General features: G+C 42.6%; 1 protein-coding gene across 2 annotated transcripts in view; it reads left to right on the forward strand.

Annotated features, from left to right (window-relative positions):
• The first annotated feature begins 11,121 nt into the window (after positions 1-11,121).
• LOC112232283 (tetraspanin-4) overlaps positions 11,122-26,497 on the forward strand; it is a 104,165-nt gene continuing 88,789 nt past the window's right edge. Inside the window, exon 1 of one of the 2 annotated variants that reach the window (XM_024399203.1) lies at positions 11,122-11,334. Coding sequence is in view for 1 of the 2 variants with exons in the window: in XM_024399202.2 (XP_024254970.2) it covers positions 20,754-20,838 (85 nt within the window). In the remaining variant the exon portion in view is untranslated. Of the gene's footprint in view, positions 11,335-20,744; positions 20,839-26,497 lie in introns of those variants that run through there. The other variant, XM_024399202.2, reaches the window with a different exon arrangement.

Consider the following 26,497-nt stretch of genomic DNA (forward strand, 5'->3'; position numbering starts at 1 on the left):
AAAAAACGTTCTTTTGTATTTTTTTTGTACCATCATCTTTGAAATGCAAGAGAAATAATAATCCAGCCCAGGTGCAATATACATTTTGGCCACTAGATGCAGCAGTGTATGTGCAACGTTTTAGACTGATACAATGAACCATTGCATTTCGGTTCAACATTTTGTATCAAGACTGCCCAAATATGCCTAATTTGGTTATTAATAACTTTTAATGTTCAAAATTGTGCACTCTCATCCAACAAAAGCATGGTATTCTTTCACTGTAATAGCTACTGTAAATTGGACTGTGCAGTTAGATTAACAAGAATTCAAGCTTTCTGCCAATATCAGATATGTCTATGTCCTGGGAAATGTTCTTGTTACTTACAACCTCATGCTAATCGCATTAGCCTATGTTAGCTCAACTGTCCTGTGGAAGGGACACTGATCCCGAAGAAGTTTTAAGGGCTTGTAAAGCATTTCACGGTAACCTGTTGTATTCAGCGCATGTGACAATTAAAACATTTGATTTGAATACTTATGTAAATGTGATATTTCATTTATTTTTTATAAATGTGCAAATAAAATGGGGTATTGTGGGTAGATGAGGAAAAAATATTTAATCCATTTAGAAATAAGGCTGTAAGGTAACAAAGTGTGGAAAAAGTCAAGGGGTCTGAATACTTCCCGAATGCACTGTATTCCACCTACCTACACAAATTACTCATCATACAAAATACATTTGCAAGACTAGCCTCCCCCTCTAATTACCTGGCGCCATCTCCACCTTTTATTTAAGAAACTCAATATCTTCTATATTTATGACATTAATGTACGCCCATTATGCACTTTCATCTACAAATACTCATACCTCCCAGACAGTTGACCTAAACCCTTCAATGGATTCTTCCAAGTTAATTCTTAAATCCATCTATATAACACAAGTCACGATAACCTTCACCCTCCCCACTGCCGCACCTCACATAATCAATTCTTTATCAGATATAGAGGTACCATAGTCTGGAATTCTCATCTTCACATTGCCAAAATGTCATCATCCCTCAATAACTTCAAGGGAAGACTGGGGGTCAGACTGATGAACCAAACTACTCAGTAATCTCCTCCATATAGGCTAACTCTCACACACTCGCATGCACACACCCATTTAAACAAAACAAATATACATACAGTACCAGTCAAATGTTTGGACACACCTGTTCCCAACCCTCTGTATTGCAACCACTATCTACAGTCTTGAGTCATAATAATGCACTGGAAAATCAAGATCAATCACGGATTGCTCCTCCTGTTATTAAAAGCCAGAAAGAATGTTCCAGTGCAAGAGGAAATCAGGAAAGTGAATGCTTAGTTGGAGGCTAGGGAAGGCACTAGCACATTCAGTATCTACCACAGAAGACGACAATAACTCTTATCCTCTCTGCAAGCAAATAGGATTTGACCTGGATTTGAAATCAAAGTCTACTGAAAATTTAAAAAACTTGACCCGCATGTGTTGACAAATGGCATTAAGGTATGAAGTTCACAATTGTGCCAAAAAGTCAGATGGAGTTTACAGATATGCAGCCCAAAGTATTTTAGAGTCCAATCTTGATCTTTGTCTGGACAGTGAGCAACAGGAAATAGGCTTCTCTAAGAGAGTAGTTTTAAAACTTAAAAGAGTGAGGGGTCCATTTAAGGTGTTTGTCCGCTTGGCAGAGAAGCTTTCATACCAGGAGCAAGTGTTTACATTGCCTGATACCAATAACCCCCCAAAAAGTGACCCCATGCTAGAGGTGTAGGCGTACTATCACCAGTGATGTCCAGTGAAACCGACGTCGACGTTGAGGGCAGCGCCATATCTCTAGTGAAAGACGAATACAACCTCAAAAAGGCGATTGATAGAAAGCGACTTGTCATCAAGATCCTGAGAGAAAAATGTGACACCCTGAAAGAGCACAAAGCTCATTTGAAAGAGGCAAGAGGCAAAGAAAGAGAGAGGAGTGCAACTTCAGAGAGCTTATAAGGACAACAAGTTCTTGTTCAGTAGATACAAGAAGCTATCTAAGATGTCTGTGTGTAACGAGGGAGAATGTGAGAACTGAAACAGACCCCAGGTTGGTGAAGTTAAAGGAGAAAGTGTGCTTTTGGAAACAAATGTACACAGAAACTAAGGATGAATTGGACTCTTTCCTCACCCAAAAGGTACCAACACTTAAAAAGGGAGAGTTAGCTGCTTGCACATACAATAAATATGTTTACAGCTTTCTACAAATTAGCTTATGACTGTAAATGCTAAAAAATGTCCAATCTAGAGTATCATGGGTCATGGGCTGCATACATGGAGTGTGTCTGAAAGTGGGTGTGTCAACAAAAGTGGGAGGATCAGCAGAAGTGGGTGTATGAAAAGTGAATCAGCTAATTGGGCAGATTTGTTGCCACTCAAGACAGTTTTGCGTGTCTGAGCTTCACTATGTGTAGATCATTGACAACTGTAGCATTTTGGCTAAGCCTTAACTCTTTTCCTAACCTTAATAACCTCATTTTCCTCACCTGCCATGTTAATTATCCAAACCTGCTACGCAATTTAGCTAAGCATACTCATTTTCCTAACCTTAACCTCATTCTCCTAACCTGCCACGTTCATTTTCCCAACCTGCCATGTTAATTCTCCTAGCCTGCTACATTTTTCTTCTTTGGGATTTGATTGGAGGATAGCATCCAATTTTTAGGTGCATACACCGCCACCTACTGTACTGGTGTGTGAGGCCATTAACTACATGAAATTCTTTGATACAGTAATACAAAATTGTGAAAAATTCAAATTGCCCTGCTAACTATTAGCCCTCTCGAAAAAAATATCACAAAATAATACACCACCCAATTCCACTATTTAATTCAATCTAGTCCTACTCCAGACCAACGGTCTGAGAGAACATAACACTACCACTCAACACCCCCTGTAGCTGTTATGCAGTAAATCCTCTCAATCCCAAGTACTTCTCTGCCGCTGCCACCGCTACCATTATTTTCTGTGACTTTCCATCCATTCCTGCAGTACAATTGACAACCATGGCTATACACGCTAAAAAAAAGTCCACTTTACTAAAGAACATATTCTTCCCATCACTCTCTCCTGCATACTCACACAAATCCTCTCAGGATCCCAACACTTTCTCACTGCTTTGGCATACAACACTTTCTGTACTACTCTAACCATGGAAACCTCAATCGGCCTTTCTCTCACCGGACACCTCCGATCTAACACACACCCCCACAACTAACACACAACTTTCTCCACAGATACCACACATTCCATCGTCTCATGCCCTCCTGCACACTTCTCACATTTAGGCATCTCCCTCCTACACATTGCTGCAACATACCCATACACTTGAAACCTAAAACCATAGTATTTTCAGAAAACAAAAGCTCTCACGGGATAACTAACATTTCCTACCTTGACCTTATCTGGCATATAAACTCAGCATGACAGATAATGCCTTTTCCATTTCCCCACAATCTCCACCGGCTCTACGTCTCACCAAACGGCAGGTGTCACAGACACCGGGAATCTTCAGTTTCAACTGCTCCTCCTCAACACTTAATGCCAACTCCGTTGTAACACCTCTCATAGGCGCCCCGCTCCAGAGAGCTAAGCAAGTCACAATTCTTGTCCCTAGTCTCGTAATCCGGAGCACCCGCGCCCTCTGAGTGGAGGAAACACAGTAAATCATCATGAGTCTACTCCGAGTTACCTTCACCAACTCAACAGTTCCCAACCTCTCCTCCACCCAGCCTGACACCACATATGGGCTCCCGAGTGGCGCAGTGGTCTAAGACACTGCATCTCAGTGCAAGAGGTGTCACTACAGTCCCTGGTGCGAATCCAGGCTGTATCACATCCGGCCGGGATTGGGAGTCCCATAGGGAGGTAGACAATCGGCACAGCGTCGTCCGGGTTTGGCCGGGGTATGCCGTCATTGTAAATAAGAATTTGTTCTTAACTGACTTGCCTATTTAAATAAAGGTTAAAAAAATGCAAGGATCTATTCTCTCTACAAGTCTTACTCCAAATGGGACTGAATCATCCTTATCATCCTCGGGATGAGGCCCGAACTCGGCGGTCCTCACCGCAGGTACTTCATCCTCACTCTCGCCAGGTTCCATCTCTGAAGTACTTGGGCGTGTATCCTCTCTTTTTGCACTCAATGCCAAACTTCCTCACCATACTCCTTCCCTCTACACTCAACTTCTTCTCAGCAGTCATCACTGCAACTGCCACAGTTAATTCATCCTCACTCTCGTCACGTTAAACCTCCTCCTCAAAGTCTTCCAAAAGCACTTAATCTTCCATTCACTCAAAACATATTCCACTTTTCTCCTTCTTTTCTTGTCCACCGTCTTCTCCTTTACCAGATCTTCCAGAAGGCTTGTGCAATCCCCTACTCCATATTTATACATAAAATATTCCACTTTCTTCCTTTTTTTCTTGTTCACCATTTGCAGCATGTCCCAACCCGAGCAAACTCTTCTTCTTCTTTGGCAGCTGCTATGTAAGTTCTCTTAGCCTGCTATATAAACATTAAGCTGACCCCCGCTGCACCCTATGGCCAGTCTAAGCAATAATGGAACGCTGATGTTACACCCATCGCTGTTGATCCACCCACTGATGTTACACCATTGCTGTTAATCACCCCTTTCTTTTGCAACGCCCACTTTCAGACACACTCAAGGCACAGATAGAACAATGAGCCAGATATTTCACGGGATGTATAAATGTGAAGCATCCTGTTGGCATTTCCACTCACTGCTAAATATGGTGATGAGAGGAAGCCCAGGGGCCGGCAAGTGGGAGAAGATGGAGAGAGATGGATTTTGGTCTACATTCTGCACATTTTCTCATCGATGAAACATTTGATCTCCATACAGTTTTCTGTTTCCCAAATTCTAATCTGTAACAAACAACGTGGACTGCGTTTTGCAGACTTTACCCTTTGCCAAAGTTGCTTAGAAGGACTACAAGGGCAAACTGAGTTACTGCACACGCGCACATCAGAGTAGTCATTCCCTAACGGAAATATGCAAATAAATACTAAAACGTACCAATAGGATTTCACTATCTCGTGCGTGACTCTGCACACCTCCTTGCTTGTTCTATCATTAATTTGCTCCCATTGGAAACGACAGGCTCTATCTTGGGTTAGAGATAAAAAAAATCTTTGCTCCAAGTATGCAGTTAATCATACTTGAATCTGGAGCGAGAAAGACGAACCTGGAATCATAACACTTGAGCGGAGTTCCCACATCCGGAAAAGGAAGCTAGGTCACCCGGAACCACAACTTGTCTATGTTTTTGTGACTAAGATGCTAGCTAAGTGTCTCGAATGACTTTTAAATGTTTCGATATGCACCGTTGGACTCAGTTAACCAGTTACCCACCTGGAAGATGGGGTATTTTGCCGTAGGACCAAATTGTTTTCAAATTCCCAACTGTCGTATGGAAGGCTACTCTCTTGGTCAGTTGTTATAGGCCTAACGTTACACTTGGAACCAACTGTATTTACACCACTAACGTTATTTATAATATTATAGAAATTGTTTCCTCAGAATCTCCTCATTTTCATTGTTGTTGTAAAAAGGGCTTTATAAAATCTATTTGATTGATAGGCTTAAGGAGATGCAGGAGGCCTGGTCAGCCACTTGGAAATGACTAGGTCTAGCCTAACTTACTTCATTTAAATGGACCCTGGCTGTCACCCAGATAGATAGTTTAGTTGGTGTGAGATGGATGTAGATATAAAGCCAGAGGAGGATGAGGTGGAGATATCCCCAGTTATCATTTGGTCTGACACTTTGATGCAGGTTATTCATATGCTGAAAATTGGTACGACACAACAAAACAAAGCCTTATTTGTGGTCCGTTAGAAGATACAAAATCAAGTGATAGGGAGATTAAAACTAATCCAATAACTGTTGGTGCTCAACTTCAAACAGCTGTAAATGTCAGGGATGCAAACTAGTCACCTTTTGGCGACCTACGTGATTCGTGTAGATCCGATGAGAAACTTTTTTTTGAGGGGGGCTTTGGATCACTATTGGCTGGAAGCAAACGAGAGATGCCGGTTTGGAGCAATACTGGCTGTATCCAAGGCTCAGCCAATCGTTCACAAAACAACAGAATGCAGCATGTGACTGAAGAGAGAAGAGACAACCAATTTGCTACAGTAGTTACAGCAACAACGCATGCTCTTGAAAGACAGTAGAGAGTGGAAAGGCAGTTTTCCAGTTACAGCTGCGTGTCCCCAGAACAATTGTGAAGATGTAAGTGAGAAGCCTGGCCACGGAGATGAGGGTGAGAAGGTGATGAAGCGTACTTCATGAGCTGTAACCGAAAAACAACAGGCATTTAGAAAGTTTGAGGTGAGGGAGAAAGTAGCATTTTTAAGAAAAACACATGTCACAAATGAAGAATTTTAAAAGTAAGTGTTTATAATACCTCTTGTGGCTAAGCAATGCAAGAAAAAAGAAGCTACTCCACCTGCAAGATTGTCAAAAATATTGGATTCGAAAAGGATACAAGAGGCAAATGATACAGAGGAGAAGATGGTTAGCAAGATCGGTTTGAAATATCTGGTCGTTGATGCAGGAACTGTATGGTCTCTGCATGCTGAAGAGACCACCTCTATCAAAACAGATGAAACAGCCAGGATAATGGACCCACTGACTTCTCCTTAAAGGTATTGGGACCGGTTCTGAAAAGAGATTTGAACAAATCCTCGCTGAATACAGATCAGACATCCTACCACTGATAGTTGAGAAACATGTTGCCTTTAGTTCCACTGAAAAGACAATGATGTCCCTTGTAAGCATTTCTGTGGCTTACATGTGATTGATGGCTTAGTTCACCAGGAAAAAAACAACTCTTGTAATTTGGGAGAATATGATTTTAGGGGATAAAGAAGTAGGAGTCCATAGCTCCCCTATCATTGGGACAACAGAGATGGATTTTTTCCCCCTCACTTTTTTGTATGACCATTGAATTTCCTACTTGAACAATCAACTTAAATAGAAACAAGATGGAGAGCAAGGCTCGGAAAGTTGTCAACTTTCTTTTCCACTGTCAAAATAAGAGAATCACGCTTTATTTACATTTTTTATGCATTTTTTTAAATCATATTTTGGTCATCCGTTTTTGAGAGCTTGTTTTATCTCTATATTTTTGTTGGAGATATATGTTTTCATTAGGACAAATGCAAACTGGACTGTAATGCTTTTCTATCTGCTGCAGCATGCAACCTTGCACATTACTGTAGACTTCAGGAAGAACATGCTTTAATTTGCAAAAGGTGAGTGAGCTTCATTCACTTTGAAAACTATTCACTGTTATTTTTAGCTATTTTGTTAATTCAGGTTTCATTAAACATTTTTACCATGACTATGCATTCTGTCTTTCTGCAGGCTAAGTTCCAGGTTTGTGATTTTCACCATGAGAAATTCTTATTGAAGTTGAACCAGTGACTGTGAGTACTGTATATTAGAGGTCTTCTCAGATCCAGAAATTGAAATCGGAACCGAATTGGACCTGTGAAATTCCCATCCCGACACAGGGCAGGACCCACATTGTTTTGCGTGAAAATCAAAACCCCATTCGATTCAGGTCCGAGGTGGACCAGATCCGACTCAAAATATATCCGAGATGAGGGAGATTTGGATCCAAATCGGGTCAGGTCTGTATCGGGTATACCCATAGGTATCCGAAAGAAAAAAAGGAAAAAAAATGCAGCGCTTTATTGCTGCACAACCCCGCACAACCCAATTTTTTACATTTTTTATAAAAATGTGTTTTTGGGCAGAAATGCCTTCTGGGACATGTGAACTTTCATGCGTCTTAATAACAAACTTGTATGCCATATGAATAAAATGGTTCAATTACGAGCCTTGTTGGTTAAGCCACAGAACAAGAGGCAACCTTCCCACTATCCATGCTTGGCTGAGATAATGAGTGGGCTGGACATGCCGAGAGAGAAGTTTTTTGCCTGGTGTGAGACAGCTGATGTGTTGTGCACTGAAGTCCACAAGCAAAGTGAAAACACGTAGATAGTTGTGAGAAGGAATTATATAACAAGGAAAGTGATCATGCTGTTTCTATGTGGTTGCTATGAAAATTAACTGTGTTTGCGTGTGATCAGGGATGTATTCATTCTACCGATTATGTTGAAAAACATTTCTTAAACGGAAGCAAATTCATAGATGCCAAGGGAAGCCAGGCTTCCACCCAAAATTGACCAATAAGAAAATTAAAAAATATATATTATAAAAAATATGTATCGTTCGTTTCTGTGTTTCATAATTTTTCTTCAATTTGCAAGAGGCTGAATGCATCTCACAGGAGAAGGCCTATAAGCGAACGAAACAGCGCCCTCTGTCTCTGCGTGTAGGCCATGTATCTGATGCTGTCTGGTCCAAACGAGTATGACATTGTTGCCGCCGGTAACATTGAAGGCAAGAGAAGCCAGCTAGCATCTGGCGTCCCTTGACAATAAAAGTATAAAATTAGTCAATCAGCTTTGAGCTAAACTAAGCGAGCGCAATTGTGAATGGTCCTGGAGCACAAAACAAAGTGACAAGTGAAGCCAGTTGGAATCCTATCAAATCCCATTGAGAACATAAGTAATTTACAGAAAAACTTTAATTGTTGCATCTCATTGTGTTTTTGTCCTCCAAGGGCTAGATAGCCAGCTAGCTAAAATTGTCCTTTTCCAAAATTAGCCATGGATGGAAATAGGGATTTGGACTTGTGGTTTTACTGGCCAATGATTATAATTCCGATTCTGATCCAACCATTAATTCATACATTGCTGTGCCCCTGGCCTGAGTGGATGGAAGTTCAATATGTAGCTAGATGTAGAAGGCAAGTGTTAACTAGCTAACTTTGCCCATGAATGGAAGTTAGGCTAGCGAGCAAGCATTTTAGCCCGGTAGCCTAGGACAACAAAAAATAAAAGTGTGTACTGTGTGACAGTGGTAGGACGTTTCGTCAACATTAAATAGAGGAGGATGGCATTGGCTTTTCTGTACAGGTAGGGTGAGTCAACGTGTTTTCTACTTGCGTGAACGTGCATACACGCATACACACACACACACACACACACACACACACACACACACAGAGAAATCAGAACCATGGACAGCAACATCATATTTAGCTTACGTTGATTGGACTAAATTGTTTTTGGTATCTTTTAGTTGTCACTGTATTAGACTTAGCGTCGTTGATTTATTTGATGATGTTGAAATGGTGCTGGAATAGTGGAGGGAGCTCCTGTTTCCTTTGCGACTTGCTGTAACTCTCTGTGGTTCAAAATCAATAGTTGTTTAGTGGCCCGAAAATGTCAAACACATGAACTTGCTTGACCATGCTGTAGGTCACGTACCCGTCCGTTACTGTACGTGCAATATGCTTTGTGGATTTCACTGGAAAGAGGTTGCTATCTGGTTTTGTGATAAAACAAAGTTGTGGTATAAGAATTTATTCTGCCACCGTGTCTTCTTATTGTCTCTGATTTAGGCCTATAATATATATCACGGTCGCAAGGCATATGAACTAACAGGTTATAGAGCAAACAACACAATTATAACAACACATACGTCGCTGATTTCCCCAGTGATTTTACCCACGCACCTCTACTGCCAATAGAAACTCTCATTTGTGACTGTTGGACTAATGATTGCACCCTAAATCAGCTAGATGCAGGCAAGAATGTGCAAGGTGGTATTGAATGTGTCACTGTCAGTCACTTTGATTACTCAAAATTCTTTCGACCCGTCTACCTACGTTGTAAACATTCATTCATGGGCTAGGTTGTAGCAACCTCATGATGGGTACAGGGAAAATGTAGTAGCCTAAACCTATCAATGTTACATTGAGCTAGGCAAATGAATGACAGTTATCCAATATGCTGCAATAGAAATAAGGCCATGCTCGTAAAAAAAATCAAAAAATCATCCTCCCTCATTTTAAACGGCACCAACCACCACTGAGGTGCTTTGCATTGTGGACAATGTAATGGGTGGAGTAAAAGGCCAGCAACACTCCGTATTATTATTGAAATGAAACCATATATAGATTCTACAAACCCTACTGAGTATTCCCCACCCCACTTTTTTACATCGGCACAAAGAATAGTTTTTCATGTACAGTGCTATATTTGTACCATATACTGTCCAGGCACCTCATTTGACCACAGTAAAAGCCCAGCAACACTTCCTATGACCTATTTTTTTTTGTTCAAACTCATCTGATTTGTATTCTAGGGACTCTAGTGAGTAGACTGGACATGTGTATTATAGACACAGAATCTATTGTTTTTCCTGTACAGTGCAATTTTTTTGTGCAATACAACAAATATACAGTACGACTTTTCATAAACATGACATTTCAAAATCGCATCCTTTAACAACAGCACCAGTCAATAAACAAGAATCATACAACGCAAATAATGATTAAAAAAAATATGAATTGCAGATTTATTTTTAACCAGTAGGCTTTTAGTATGCCATGATCACACCTACAGTGTTCCTGCACAAAATGCTACACAGCATCGTCTTGATATGTACAACAAAAGTTCAACATTCACCTTCTGCTACCATTTCTGTGTTCACATACAGTTTGACACATATGTTCGATAAATCCAACGTATGCACCACAGAGAACGCATTGCAACTGCCTCTGCAAAGCAATGATGCAAGGCAAACGCAGAGTTCCATCAGAAATGAATTTATTTCTGGTGTATCCAAAATGTAAAACCCTGTCGGTGTGATCGAGGCGTAAGGGGGATACGGGTGTGTTCATACAGGAACCAATGTGGTGCACTTAGGTATGGCGTTAATGCAGGAACCAAAGGGATGCTATAGCATACACATAGCGTTTACAGCGTACTTTTATTTTGGAGGCTAAATTTGAAAACCGTAAGTATTAATGGTGATCCAGCTAATGTTGCTACCATGACGTTAATCAACACTTCCTGGAACTGAGTCTAGAACCACAGAGTAAAACAGGGAAACAGAAATGGTGTTACCGCCACCTTCTGTACTGGAGAAGGAGCGCAATGTAAACTGATTGAAATATAGCCTATCACCATTGAGGAGTTCCAGAAACGTGTTCGCCCAACGGGGATTCAAATGTGTAGGCTACTATTTCTACAGTACTGATATATTTTAAAGTGGTTCTAGTTTTACAACGGAAACCTCACGCACAAGAGAGACAACTAGAGAGAGGGAGAGAGAGAGACTGAAAGTTAGACTACTCACCGAGTATCCTACAGGGAGGACCATTATTGACGAGAAAAGATAGAGGTAAGCCTACATTTCCCTGGCAATAGTGCTATTTTCTGCCAATTCCCAGATTACAGACGTAGCTAACATACTAATTGATGCTAATGTGCTGGGCAAACTATGTTAATTTTATATTTTCTGACACACACACAGATAATAACTATTTATTATTATGACTGCAACTTTAATACTTTTTGGGAAGTGTTTTGGATACATGGTCATGGCAACAAGCAATTTCTTATCATCATGGCAACATCTTCAAAAATCACACAAATATCCCTTAGGAGAGTTAGCATTATAGTGGTATCTTTCCTTCACAAAGACTACTAATTTACTAAGTCAATATTTATCCAATCCCATAGCAACCACGTGATGATTCAAATTTATCTCAGGTTTTGTTTTTTTCAAATCAAAATCAAATCACATGTTATTAGTCACATGTGCTGTATACAACAAGTGTAGACCTTACTGTAAAATGCTTACTTACAAGCCCTTAACAAACAGTGCAGTTCTAAGAAAATATTTAGCAAAAAAAAAATAAAGAAGACAATAAAATTACAATAATGAGACTACAATATACAGTGTGTAGCTGTGGAGTGAGGAACAAGAATGGGTGTCAGAGAGAAACATTCCCCTGGTTTAGGATAAAATACAGAAATACACTTTCCTGTCACCTGTCACCAGCTGTCACCTCCCTTGTATTGACTTTCCTTCTTTTGGAAGAGGAACATTGAGCCCCACTGACTGCCCAACTCATACCCACAGATAAAGCCAGGCTGATCAGCCCTACAGTACAATTTCATCATAGGACAAGAATACTTTATGTGGTCTTACAGGCTGGTTTAGGAACTTTGGATTTTTTTCTGTTACAAATGTCTTAACTTCAATTCTCTACAGTGCATTCGGAAAGTATTCAGACCCCTTGATTTTTTCACATCTTGTAACTTTACAGCCTTATTCTAAAATACTTATATATATATATATTTAAATGTCCTCATCAATCTACCCACTGTACCCCATAATGACAAAGTGAAAACAGATTTCTAGAAACGTTTTCAAATGTATATATATATATATATAATATAATATAAAAAGATACCTTATTTACATAAGTATTCAGACCATTTGCTATGAGACTCTAAATTGAGGTCAGGTGCATCCTGTTTCCATTAATCATCCTTGAGATGTTCCTACAACTTGATGGGAGTCCACCTGTGGTAAATGCAATTGATTGGACATGATTTGGAGAGGCACACACCTGTCTATATAAGGTCCCACAGTTGACAATGCATGTCAGAGCAAAAACCAAGCCATGAGGTCGAAGGAATTGTCCATAGAGCTCTGAGACAGGATTTTGTCGAGGCACAGATCTGGGGATGGGTACCAAAACATTTCTGCAGCATTGAAGGTCCCGAAGAACACAGGGGCCTCCATAATTTTTAAATGGAAGAAGTTTGGAACCACCAAGACGCGTTCTAGAGTTGGCCATCTGTCAAACTGGTCAGGGAGGTGACCAAGAACTCGATGGTCACTCTGACAGAGCTCCAGAGTTCCTCTGTGGAGATGGGAGAACCTTCCAGTAGAACAACCATCTCTGCAGCACTCCACCAATCAGGCCTTTATGGTGACCAGACTGAAGCCACTCCTCAGTAAAAGGCACATGACAGCCCGCTTGGAATGCCAAGCGTCACGTTTGGAGGAAACCTGGCACCATCCCTACGGTGAAGCATAGAGGTGGCAGCATCATGCTGTGGGGATGTTTTTCAGTTGCAGGGACTGGGAGACTAGTCAGAATTGAGGGAAAGATGAACAGAGCAGAGTACAGAAAGTTCCTTGATGAAAACCTTCTCCAGAGCGCTCAGGACCTCAGACTGGAGCGAAGGTTCACCTTCCAACAGGACAATGACCCTAAGCACACAGCCAACACACCGCTTCACGACAGGTCTCTGAGTGGGCAAGCCAGGACTGAAACCCGATTGAACATCTCTGGAGTGACCTGAAAATAGCTGTGCAGTGATGCTCCCCATCCCACCTGACAGAGCTTGAGACGATCTGCAGAGAAGAATGGGAAATATTTCCTACATACAGGTGTGCCAAGCTTGTATCATTATACCCTAGAATACTGTAATCATTGCCAAGGAAGTACAAAAATGTTTTTTTTGCTTTGTCATTATGGGGTATTGTGTGTAGATTGATGAGGGGGGAAAACACAATTTTATCCATTTTAGAATAAGTCGGTAATGTAACAAAATGTCTAAAATGTCAAGGGGTCTGAATACTTTCCGAATGCACTGTGTGTTTTGACCAACCAACTGAGGACCATCAAAGTGACTTGTCATTCAAATCAATGGAACTCTTGTTGTTGATGTTGTATATTGCAGCAAAATGCTTAAGAACGTGTCGGTGTTATGACAATGCCGAGCTTAGTAAACGTAGTGAGGTCACAGACACCGCCTCCTCCATATGTGCTCCCACGCTTCAACAGGCCAACGCGGGTGAACTGATGAACTCTGACTTCTCAGTTGGCTGTAGCCCACTGTTTACGTTGACTTGCACGAGCCGAGAGCAAATGGAACAGGCATTCCCCAAGTTTTGGCCTTTTCTATTTAGCCATGTTTTTTTTCTCCTGTTGTGTTCCCTAACAAGGCCAAGGTTTTAAAAAAGTATATGAAAATCAGTTTTTAACAGGAACGATAAAAAAAGGGGAGGGGGGTGTGGAGAAAGTAGAGGGAGTGTTTACGTTATGCTCCTGCAGCTGGTGTTGTTTTTGTCCTTGAGAGTTTTGTGGGCGACTTGTAGCTCCCTCTTGGTGTGCCAACATTCGGGTCGGGATAATTATCACAAACACTGGCTCCACTGAGGGTGAACATGCCAACCCAACTCTGTATAGTAGGAGTGTGTATGTGTGTAAAAGAGAGGGAGAAAGAGGTCATAATAAATGTTTTGTATCATCAGTTGCACACGAGGTCCAACTGAAACTTGGCTTCTGCATTTAACCCAACCCCTCTGAATTGGAGATGTGTGGGGGCTTTTTGATTAACTTGCTCAAGAGATGTGTGGGGGCAACCTTTTGGTTACTGGCCCAAAACTCTAACCACTAGTAAAGTGTGTGTGTGTGTGTGTGTGTGTGTGTGTGTGTGTGTGTGTGTGTGTGTGTGTGTGTGTGTGTGTGTGTGTGTGTGTGTGTGTGTGTGTGTTTCTGGACAATGCACAGAGAAGTCCTTTTAAGTGGAAGGAAGAATTTGTACATACAGGTGCTAGTACTAGACAGGCACTGTACTGCATACACACGCTTCACAAAATGTACCATTGTGCCTCTTGTCAGGTTGGTTGTGAGATCAGATGCCGATGTGATCAAGGCCATGTTGGACCTATTTTGAAGTGTCTTTTGTTTGTTTCCTATTGTGTGGGAGAGTGCTGACGTTAAGTGGAGTGAAAAACCAAATGCCTCAACCACACACTCTTCCTCCCTCTCAGTCTCACCAACACACCCTTTACACAACAATAAATATTTGGGCAACAATGACAGCATCTGTCTCTTGCTCAGTGTCTCTTCTTTCACGCTCTCTCTCTCTCTCGTTTTCAATTATATTTATTTTGTATTTCATTGAGACCACATTGATTTACTCTTTGCTTCATTTCAAACGCTGTTGTCCAGAATGTCACGAATGAATGTTTTTTTGCCAATCATTCTGTGGGAAGTTCCCTCAAAATGAGTACACTTTGCAATAGAAGGCTCATTAATATTTTGATGGTTTACATGGGGCTATTTAGACCTCTGGAGAGTGACAGGGTATCAAGAGTACCCCGTAATCTGGCATAGTAGTGAGATTGAGTGCTTGTAAAGATGGCGGCTTCATTCAGTCCACAACTCAATACTCCGATGGTAAAACTCTGTCACACATGAATGTGTAATCAGCTGACTGAGGAGCTTTCTTGCAGATCTGATCGGTTTGATCAGGTGGTGTTGTGTATGCCTGGTGTATACTGTGATAATGCTCTTATGCTATATTGTATAGCGCCTTTTAATGAGCAAAAAAGCTCTTTACTGTATGACATTAAGTATTATAACACTAAAAAAATGCTTAACACGCTGTTGTGAATTTGGGGGATAGAGCCAGAAGCTGGACTTGAACCAGGGACCTCATGCATGTCAGCACAATCCACAAGCACTTTGTTGAAGAGCCTGCTCTTGATAGTCAGCAGGCCGCAGAGTGCTAGATTTAGCGACATGGTTGCTGCATTATCTATCTATTTATTGCAAATAAGTCCTTTTTAAAAGACTCATTCCCCTTTTCACCTCATCCTCCCCACTGCTCTCCTCCAGTTTGCAAGTATTATAAATACAGCTGAAGTGTCACAGTGCAGCTAATATGACACTTCCTCATTGAACAAATATCCATTCCAGTTCAGGGTGTTTGATGTAATTATATCCTCAATTAGCTCCCAGTGTCTGTCGCACGTTGTTCGCATTTAAGCATATTATACTGAACAAAAATATAAACACAACATGCAACAATTTCAAAGATTTTACTGAGTTACAGTTCAATTGAAACAAATTCATTATTCCCTAATCTATAGATTTCACATGACTGGGCAGGGGCGCAGCCATGGGTGGGCCTGGGAGGGTATAGGCCCAACCACTTGGTAGCCAGGCCCAGCCAATCAGAATTAGTTTTTTGTAGAAGCACCATTTAGGCGATTACAGCTTTTTTTTCATTAAATTTTTTTTCTCCCCAATTTCGTGGTATCCAATTGTTTAGTAGCTACTATCTTGTCTCATCGCTACAACTCCCATACGGGCTCGGGAGAGACGAAAGTTAAAGTCATGCGTCCTCCGATACACAACCCAACCTAGCCGCACTGCTTCTTAACACAGTGCGCATCCAACCCGGAAGCCAGCCACACCAACGTGTCGGAGGAAACACCGTGCACCTGGCAACTTTGGTTAGCGTGCACTGCGCCCGGCCCGCCACAGGAGTCGCTGGTGCGCGATGAGTCAAGAATATCCCTACCAGCCAAGCCCTCCCTAACCCGGACGACGCTGGGCCAATTGTGCGTCGCACCAGGGACATCCCGGTCGTGGCCGGTTGCGACAGAGCCTGGGCGCGAACCCAGAGTCTCTGCGCCACCCGGGAGGCCAGGCGATTACAGCTTTGAGTCATTATGGGAATGTCTGTATCAGATTTGCACATCTAGATTGGGGGATTTTCTCCCATATTTCCATGCAGATTTTCTTAAGATCTGTTAAATTAAGTGGGGAGCTGCGGTGAACAGTAATCTTCAAGTCTTTCCACAGATTTTCAATGGGATTCAAGTCTGGGCTTTGGCTGGGCCAATCAAGGATTTCACATTCTTGTTTTGAAGTCATTCCAGCATTGCTTTCGCTGTATGCTTGGGGTCATTGTCCTGTTGGAACACAAATCTTTGCCCCAATCTAAGGTCGTTTGCACTCTGAAGCAGGTTCTTATCAATAATTTGCCTGTATTTGGCACCATTCATTGTTCCCTCTATCCTTACCAGTCCCACAGTACCTGCCGCTGAAAAGCATCCCCATAGCATGATGCTGCCACCACCATGCTTCATGGTAGGGACGCTGTTAGACAGGTTTTCTCCAGACAGAGCACTTTGCATTCAGGACAAAGAGTTACATTTTTGTCTTATCAGACCACAGATTATTTTGCCTTATGCTCTCAGAGGATTTCACTTGCCTTTTTGAAAACTCCAGGTATGCTGTCATGTGCCTTTTTCTCAGGAGTGGCTTCCGTATGGCTGCTCTCCCATAAAGCCCAGATTGGTGAAGTGCTGTAGAGACTGTTCTCTGTCTGGCAGATTCTCCATCTCAGCCAAGGAACTCTGTTGTTCTGGCAGAGTGACCATTAGGTTCTTGGTCACCTCCCTGACCAAGGTCCTTCTTGCCTGGTTGCTCAGTTTGGTTGGATGGCCAGCTCTAGTCAGAGTCTGGGTAGATCCATACTTTTTCCATTTCCCAATGATGGAGACCCCTGTGCTCTTGGAAACTTTCAACACTATACATTGTTTTATACCCTACCCCAGATATATGTCTCATCTCAGAGATCTACGGACAGTTCCTTGGACTTCGTGGTATAGTTTCTGCTCTGACATGCTCTGTCAACTGTGGGACCCTATAGACAGGTGTGTTTCTTACTAAATCATGTCCAAACAATTGAATTGGCCACAAGTGGACTCCTATCAAGATGTAGTGACATCTCAAGGATGATCAAAGGAAATTGGATGCACCTGAGCTCAATTTGGAGTGTCATAGCGAAGGGGTGTGAATACTTATGTAAATGAGATACAGTATGTGCTGTCTGTCATCTGGGGCTGAATTCCAAATGGCCCAGGCGCACAAGGAAGACACAACGGACAATTCCCAAGGATCAGTCAGCCCTTCCCCCCTCTAAGGGGCCAAAATATATATCTCTCTCTATAGTATCCAGAGGACTGATTTTAATGTGATATAATAATTCTACAGCAGCCATGTCTGGTATCTATCTAAACTTGTCCTCTGAGGATAACCTTTATGCCATCCTATATGGATGTAGGATATCAAAGGTAACTTGTATCTGTACCGGTGGAACTCTTAATGACTCTATACAAAGGGATTTTATTGTCTTCTCAGGAATTCTGTCTTATTTACGTTGGTCTCATCCCGCCACACAAGCCTTTATATGCTGTGACACCCTGTGGGTGTTCAGGTTACTGTAAACTTGGTATCGTTTGAATGGCCTTCAGATGCTATACATCGTTTGACCTTCAGATGTTACCAATGGAATTAGACACCTTTGTTCTGTCTCTTATACTATATCTAGTCCACGGAGGAAGGTTGTATGATCAATTCTAATTTCCTAGGCCTCTGGGCTAGTGGGCATCTCTTTGTTCATGCTTTGTCTTGTCAGTTAACCTTAGGATCTACAGTGCATTTGGAAAGTATTCAGACCTCTTGACTTTTTCCACATGTTGTTACGTTACAGCCTTATTCTAAAATCGATTACATTTCAAAAATCCTCATCGATCTACACACTGTACCCCATAATGACAAAGCGAAAATAGGTTTTTATCCATTTTTTCAAATTTATAAAAAAGACACCTTATTTACATAAGCATTCAGACCTTTTGCTATTAGACTCAAAATTGAGCTCAGGTGCATCTATTTCTGTTGATCATCCTTAAGATGTTTCTACAACATGATTGGAGTCCACCTGTGGTAAATTCAATTGATTGAACATGATTTGGAAAGGCACACACATATGGTCCCACAATTGACATTGCATGTCAGAGAAAAAAACAAGTCATGAGGTTGAAGGAAATGTCCTTAGAGCTCCGAGACAGGATTGTGTCGAGGCACAGATCTGGAGAAGGGAACCAAAAAAATGTATGCAGCATTGAAGGTTCCCAAAAACACAGTGGCCTTCATCATTCTTAAATGGAAGAAGTTTGGAACCACCAAGACTGTTCCTAGAGCTGGCCGTTCGGCCAAACTGAGCAATTGGGGGAGAAGAGCCTTGGTCAGGGAGGTGACCAAGAACCCGATGGTCACTCTGACAGAGCTCCAGAGTTCCTCTGTGCAGATGGGAGAACCTTCCAGAAGGACAACCACCTCTGCAGCACTCCACCAATCATGCCTTTATGGTAGAATGGCCAGACGGAAGCCACTCCTCAGTAAACGGCACATGACAGCCCACTTGGAGTTTGCCAAAAGGCACCGAAAGGACTCTCAGACCATGAGAAATAAGATTCTCTGCCTGTCAACTCTTTTGCCTGAATGTCAAGCTTCACGTCTGAAGGAAACCTGGCACCATCCCTACGGTGAAGCATGGTGGTGGCGGCATCATGCTGTGGAGATGTTTTTCAGCGGCAGGGACTGGGAGACTAGTCAGAATCGAGGGAAAGATGAACGGAGCAAAGCACAGAAAGATCCTTGATAAAAACCTGCTCCAGAGCGCTCAGGACATCAGACTGGGGCAAATGTTCACCTTCCAACAGGCCAATCACCCTAAGCACACAGCCAAGTCAATGCAGGAGTGGCCTCGGAGGGAAGTCTCTGAATGTGTTTGAGTGGCCCAGCCAGAGCCCGGACTTGAACACGATCGAACATCTCTGGAGAGACCTGGAAATAGCTGTGCAGCGAAGCTCCCCATCCAACTTGACAGAGCTCGAGAGGATCTACAGAGAAGAATGGGAGAAACTCACCAAATACAGGTGTGCCAAGCTTTTAGCGTCATACCCAAGAAGACTCGGCGCTGTAATTGCTGCCAAATGTGCTTCAACAAAGTACTGAGTAAAGGGTCTGAATACTTATGTAATATTATGTTATCTGCAAACCTGTTTTCTCTTTGTCATTATGAGGTATTGTGCGTAGATTGACGAGGGCGAAAAACAACAACAATTTAATCCATTTTAGAATAAGGCTGTAGTGTAACAAAATGTGGAAAAAGTCAAGGGGTCTGAATACTACCTATAATTATGTTTTGTTAATGTCAGTATTGCCTTGTAGCTTAAGCTTTATGCCTTGTATGTGAATCCATTCATTTTTGCAAAGTTAAAATACTTGCTTTGATATTCGTTTCTCATGACCATTCCTTGATCTTAGTCAGCTAAACGCATAATACTTAATTGCACACGGTTTTTCTAGAATGTTAAATTTGGTCAGCTATTCAGTTTAATAGACTTTGTTGACATACACATCACATAGTCTTATCATTTAAAATGTTTTATTAGACCTTTATTTAACTTTTACCGTGTCAGCTCGTAGGTCGCATGTGAGGTATACAGTGCCTTCAGAAAGTATTCACACCCCTAGACTTATTCCACGTTGTTGTTTTACAGCCTCAATACAAAATGAATTAAACAGTTTTTTTCCCTCATCTATCTACACACAGAATCCCATTAATGACACTGTGAAAACATGTTTTTAGACATTATTTGCAAATGTATTGAAAGTGAAATACAGCATATGCCAATTACCAGACACTTTTATCCAAAGTGACTTATAGACTTAATGTCTACATTTTCATATGGGTGGCCTCAGTGGGAATCAAACCGACGATCACAACTCAGCAAGTGCCGCGCTTTTCCGACTGAGCCACACCGGACTCTATGTAGGGTACATGCAGATCACCCGTCATGGATGGGTGTTTCATCTTGCGAAGAGTTGCTCGATGGTGATTTGCTGTCTTCATTCAGGCAAATAGAGGTCCATGGTTGGAACAAGTAAGTATACTAAACGCAACAAATCAAATCAACCAAATGGAAACTTCTGTAAATGTGTTTGCTTCTATTAGTTTCACCCCTAACAAGGTCCTCCATTATATCATTAGCATGCATGGTCCCCCACACCACAGTCCACAGTGACTCGCTCCCTCATTGAGAAGTTCACAAGGTGCCGTTTTACTTGCTCAGCTCAGGGTTTAGTTGCCATGGCAACAAATCTGTTGAAAATCGGGAAGAGTGTGTTGATGCTGAAGCTGAAAGCTGGAGCTTTCTTTCGGAAATACGTTCTGGGTAAGTTTGCGACACGGTTCACACAGCCATAGATTTTCCTAGATCAAGTATTCCCTCTGTTTTTGAAAAAATAGTGAGCCTGATCAGAGTCCCAGGGCAAAGTCTCTCTCTCCTACTCGGACTCTCTCTATCTACCTCTACTCACAGTACCTCTCCTGCTCTCTCTGTCTACCTCTTACTCTCAGTACCTCTCCGGCTCTCTCTGTCTACCTCTTACTCTCAGTACCTCTCCGGCTCTCTCTGTCTACCTCTTACTCTCAGTACCTCTCCTGCTCTCTCTCTCTCCTTCTCAGTACCTCTCTCCCTCTATCTCTCCTTCTCAGTACCTCTCTCTCCTTCTCAGTACCTCTCTCTCTCTCTCTCCTTCTCAGTACCGCTCTCTCTCTCTCCTTCTCAGTACCTCTCTCTCTCTCTCTCTCTCCTTCTCAGTACCTCTCTCTTTCTCAGTACCTCTCTGTCTGTATCTGTCTGTCTGTCTGTCTGTCTGTCTGTCTGTCTGTCTGTCTGTCTGTCTGTCTGTCTGTCTGTCTGTCTGTCTGTCTGTCTGTCTGTCTGTCTGTCTGTCTGTCTGTCTGTCTGTCTGTCTGTCTGTCTGTCTGTCTGTCTGTCTGTCTGTCTGTCTGTCTGTCTGTCTGTCTGTCTGTCTGTCTGTCTGTTCTCAATTGTTTTCTGAACATTTAATAGATTAGCCTGATTAGATATTGTTAATCTGCAGTAGTTGACTGACTCTCATTGTTTTTTGTGCAGTTGAATTACTCTTCCTGTTGTCTTTGGAGAGAGTGAAGATGCAATTAGGGATAATGACATGTCGGCTGTCAAGCGTTCCTATGCTTGGAGAGGGAGGCAGGGGACGTTATTTATGAAACAGACACATTTTGTGCTCACTCTGGCATTGTTTACTTCCTGGGTGACAGTGGTGTTATGGCTACTTTGATTTAAAAGCTGAATGAGGCCACAAAGGACTTACTGCATCAGCAGGTTTGACACTGTCGGGATATAGTGTAACGTTTCTGTGAGCGTGCAGTGTTTAAATTGACCACCAGTGGGAAAGATAGTCAAACAGAAGTGTGTCTCACCTCATATAAACATGGTCAAGAAACATCATGGTAGTGTGTGTGAATGAAATAGTCTGAGGGATTGTGTGTTTGGTAGTTCTTTAGTGTTTTGCCCTTTTTATCATTACATCAACTACTGGAGTTGGTTCCCTCGTCCCACAATTACCCTCTGTCGATCTCATTCCCCAAAACATAAATAAGTGTTCTACTCTACACTCCTCCTCTTTTCTCACCTCCTTTCATTTCCATATGTGCTCCAGTTTTCTTTCCTGCTATTTCTTTTCACCAGTCACCAGAACATTAGCATAAGTCAGATAGATATGCAGAAAAAAAAATAGACCGACCTGAGACAAATAAGCCAATTGGGATGTATTACGTATTATGACTATCAACATTCTGTTGGAGCAAATTGTCTGCCGATTAAATAAGTTGTCCATCCTCCCCACCTCTCCCAGCCACCACTGTTGTGTAGGCCTACTGTTTAACATCTTTGGTTTGGAGTCATGTTGGACAGCTATGTCCTGGGAAATGTTCTTGTTACTTACAACCTCATGCTTATCACATTAGCCTACGTTAGCTCAACCGTGGTTTTAAGTAACAAGAACATTTCCCAGGACATAGACATATCTGATATGGGCAGAAAGCTTAAATTCTTGTTAATCTAACTGCACTGTCCAATTTACAGTATCTATTGCAGTGAAATAAAACCATGCTATTGTTTGAGGAGAGTGCACAGTTATGAACTTGAAAATGTATTAATAAACCAATTAGGCACATTTGGGCAGTCTTGATACAACATTTTGAACAGAAATGCAATGGTTCATTGGATCAGTCTTAAACTGTGCACATACACTGCTGCCATCTAGTTGCCAAAATCTAAATTGCGCCTAACCTGGAAAATTACATTTTGGCCTTTCTCTTGGATTTCAAAGATGATAGACAAAAAAAAAAAAAAAGCGTTTTTTTTCTTTGTAAACTCAGCAAAAAAAGAAATGTCCTCTCCCTGTCAACTGCATTTCTTTTCAGCAAACTTAACATGTGTAAATATTTGTATGAACATAACAAGATTCAACAACTGAGACATAAACTGAACAAGTTCCAAAGGCATGTGACTAACAGAAATTGAATAATGTGTCCCTAAACAAAGGGGGGTCAAAATCAAAAGTAACAGTCAGTATCTGGTGTGGCCACTTGTCAGCGAAGAGCACTTTTTGCCAGCCCTGTCTGGTCCAGTGATGGTGGGTTTCTGCCCATAGGCGACGTTGCCGGTGATGTCTGGTGAGGACCTGCCTTTACAACAGGCCTACAGCCCTCAGTCCAGCCTCTCTCAGCCTATTGCGGACAGTCTGAGCACTGATGAAGGGATTGTGCGTTCCTGGTGTAATTCGGGCAATTGTTGTTGCCATCCTGTATCTGTACCGCAGGTGTGATGTTCGGCTGTACCGTTCCTGTGCAGGTGTTGTTACACGTGGCCTGCCACTGCGAGGATGATCAGTTGTCCATCTTGTCTCCCTGTAGCGCTGTCTTACACGGAACCCAAACTGACTGCGCATGTGCGCCATCGTGCATAAATGGATTTTGTCCTCCCACACCAAACGCGTTCACGTCACGCAGGTTCAAATATCAAAATAAACTCTGAACCAATTACATTAATTTGGGAACAGGTCGAAAAGCATTTAACATTTTTGGCAAATTAGCTAGCTAGCTTGCACTTGCTAGCTAATTTGTCCTATTTAGCTAGCTTGCTGTTGCTAGCTAACTTGTCCTGAGATATAAACATTGAGTTGTTATTTTACCTGAAATGCACACTTTGAAAATTAATCCACACATAAAACAGTCAACTGAATCATTTCTAGGCATCTCTCCTCCTTCCAGGCTTTTTCTTCTTTGGACTTTATATTGCGATTGGCAACTTTCATAAATTAGGTGCATCACCGCCACCGACCTCGTTCGTCTTTCAGTCACCCACGTGGGTATAACCAATGAGGAAATGGCACGTGGGTACCTGCTCCTATAAACCAATGAGGAGATGAGAGAGGCAGGACTTGCAGCATGATCTGTGTCACAAATAGAACTGACTTCCATTTGAACCCTTGGCAACGCAGACGCTCGTTGGCGCATGCGAGCAGTGTGGGTGCAATAAGTGAACAATATATATTTCTAAATTTATTTTTCAACGCTTGCGTCGCTGTAGTCAGGGTATTAGGTGTCTCACAGTATGGACATTGCACTTGATTGCCCTGGCCACATCTGCCTCCTTGCAGCATGCCTAAGGCATGTTCAAGCAGATAAGCAGGGACCCTGGGCATCTTTCTTTTGGTGTTTTTCAGAATCAGTAGAAAGGACACAGACAGGCAGACTTCCGGCGCTGACAGAGATGGCCGCCTCGCTTCGCGTTCCTAGGAAACTATGCTTTTTTTTTTTTACGTGTTATTTCTTACATTAGTACCCCAGGTCATCTTAGGTTTCATTACATACAGTCGAGAAGAACTACTGAATATAAGAGCAGCGTCAACTCACCATCAGTACGACCAAGAATATGACTTTCGCGAAGCGGATCCTCTGTTCTGCCTTTCACCCAGGACAACGGAATGGATCCCAGCCGGGGACCCAAAAAAACGACTTCGTAAAAGAGGGAAACGAAGCGGTCTTCTGGTCAGACTCCGGAGACGGGCACATCGTGCACCACTCCCCAGTATACTTCTCGCCAATGTCCAGTCTCTTGACAACAAGGTTGATGAAATCCGAGCAAGGGTAGCATTCCAGAGGGACATCAGAGACTGTAACGTTCTTTGCTTCACGGAAACATGGCTCACTGGAGAGACGCTATCGGAGTCGGTGCAGCCAGCTGGTTTCTCCACGCATCGCGCCGACAGAAACAAACATCTTTCTGGTAAGAAGAGGGGCGTATGCCTTATGGCTAACGAGACGTGGTGTGATCACAAAAGCATACAGGAACTCAAGTCCTTCTGTTCACCTGATTTAGAATTCCTCACAATCAAATGTCGACCGCATTATCTACCAAGGGAATTCTCTTCGATTATAATCACAGCCGTATATATTCCCCCCCAAGCAGACACATCGATGGCTCTGAACAAACTTTATTTGACTCTTTGCAAACTGGAATCCATACATCCTGAGGCTGCATTCATTGTAGCTGGGGATTTTAACAAGGCTAATCTGAAAACAAGACTCCCTAAATTGTATCAGCATATCGATTGCGCAACCAGGGCTGGCAAAACCTTGGATCACTGCTATTCTAACTTCCGCGACGCATATAAGGCCCTGCCCCGCCCTCCTTTCAGAAAAGCTGACCACGACTCCATTTTGTTGATCCCTGCCTACAGACAGAAACTAAAACAAGAGGCTCCCACGCTGAGGTCTGTTCAACGCTGGTCCGACCAATCTGATTTCACACTCCAAGACTGCTTCCATCACGTGGACTGGGATATGTTTCGTATTGCGTCAGACAACAACATTGACGAATACGCTGATTCAGTGTGCGAGTTCATTAGAACGTGCGTTGAAGATGTCGTTCCCATAGCAATGATTAAAACATTCCCAAACCAGAAACCGTGGATTGATGGCAGCATTCGCGTGAAACTGAAAGCGCGAACCACTGCTTTTAATCAGGGCAAGGTGACCGGAAACATGACCGAATACAAACAGTGTAGCTATTCCCTCCGCAAGGCAATCAAACAAGCTAAGCGTCAGTATAGAGACAAAGTAGAATCTCAATTCAACGGCTCAGACACAAGAGGTATGTGGCAGGGTCTACAGTCAATCACGGATTACAAAAAGAAAACCAGCCCAGTCACGGACCAGGATGTCTTGCTCCCAGGCAGACTAAATAACTTTTTGCCCGCTTTGAGGACAATACATTGCCACTGACACGGCCTGCAACCAAAACATGCGGCCTCTCCTTCACTGCAGCCAAGGTGAGTAAAACATTTAAACGTGTTAACCCTCGCAAGGCTGCAGGCCCAGACGGCATCCCCAGCCGCGCCCTCAGAGCATGCACAGACCAGCTGGCTGGTGTGTTTACGGACATATTCAATCAATCCCTATCCCAGTCTGCTGTTCCCACATGCTTCAAGAGGGCCACCATTGTTCCTGTTCCCAAGAAAGCTAAGGTAACTGAGCTAAACGACTACCGCCCGTAGCACTCACTTCCGTCATCATGAAGTGCTTTGAGAGACTAGTCAAGGACCATATCACCTCCACCCTACCTGACACCCTAGACCCACTCCAATTTGCTTACCGCCCAAAGGGTAGTTAACAACATCTCCACCCCGCTGATCCTCAACACTGGGGCCCCACAAGGGTGCGTTTTGAGCCCTCTCCTGTACTCCCTGTTCACCCACGACTGCGTGGCCACGCACGCCTCCAACTCAATCATCAAGTTTGCGGACGACACAACAGTGGTAGGCTTGATTACCAACAACGACGAGACGGCCTACAGGGAGGAGGTGAGGGCCCTCGGAGTGTGGTGTCAGGAAAATAACCTCACACTCAACGTCAACAAAACTAAGGAGATGATTGTGGACTTCAGGAAACAGCAGAGGGAACACCCCCCTATCCATATCGATGGAACAGTAATGGAG

The sequence above is a fragment of the Oncorhynchus tshawytscha genome, linkage group LG12 (assembly GCF_018296145.1).
Source record: "Oncorhynchus tshawytscha isolate Ot180627B linkage group LG12, Otsh_v2.0, whole genome shotgun sequence".
Lineage (NCBI taxonomy): Eukaryota > Metazoa > Chordata > Actinopteri > Salmoniformes > Salmonidae > Oncorhynchus > Oncorhynchus tshawytscha.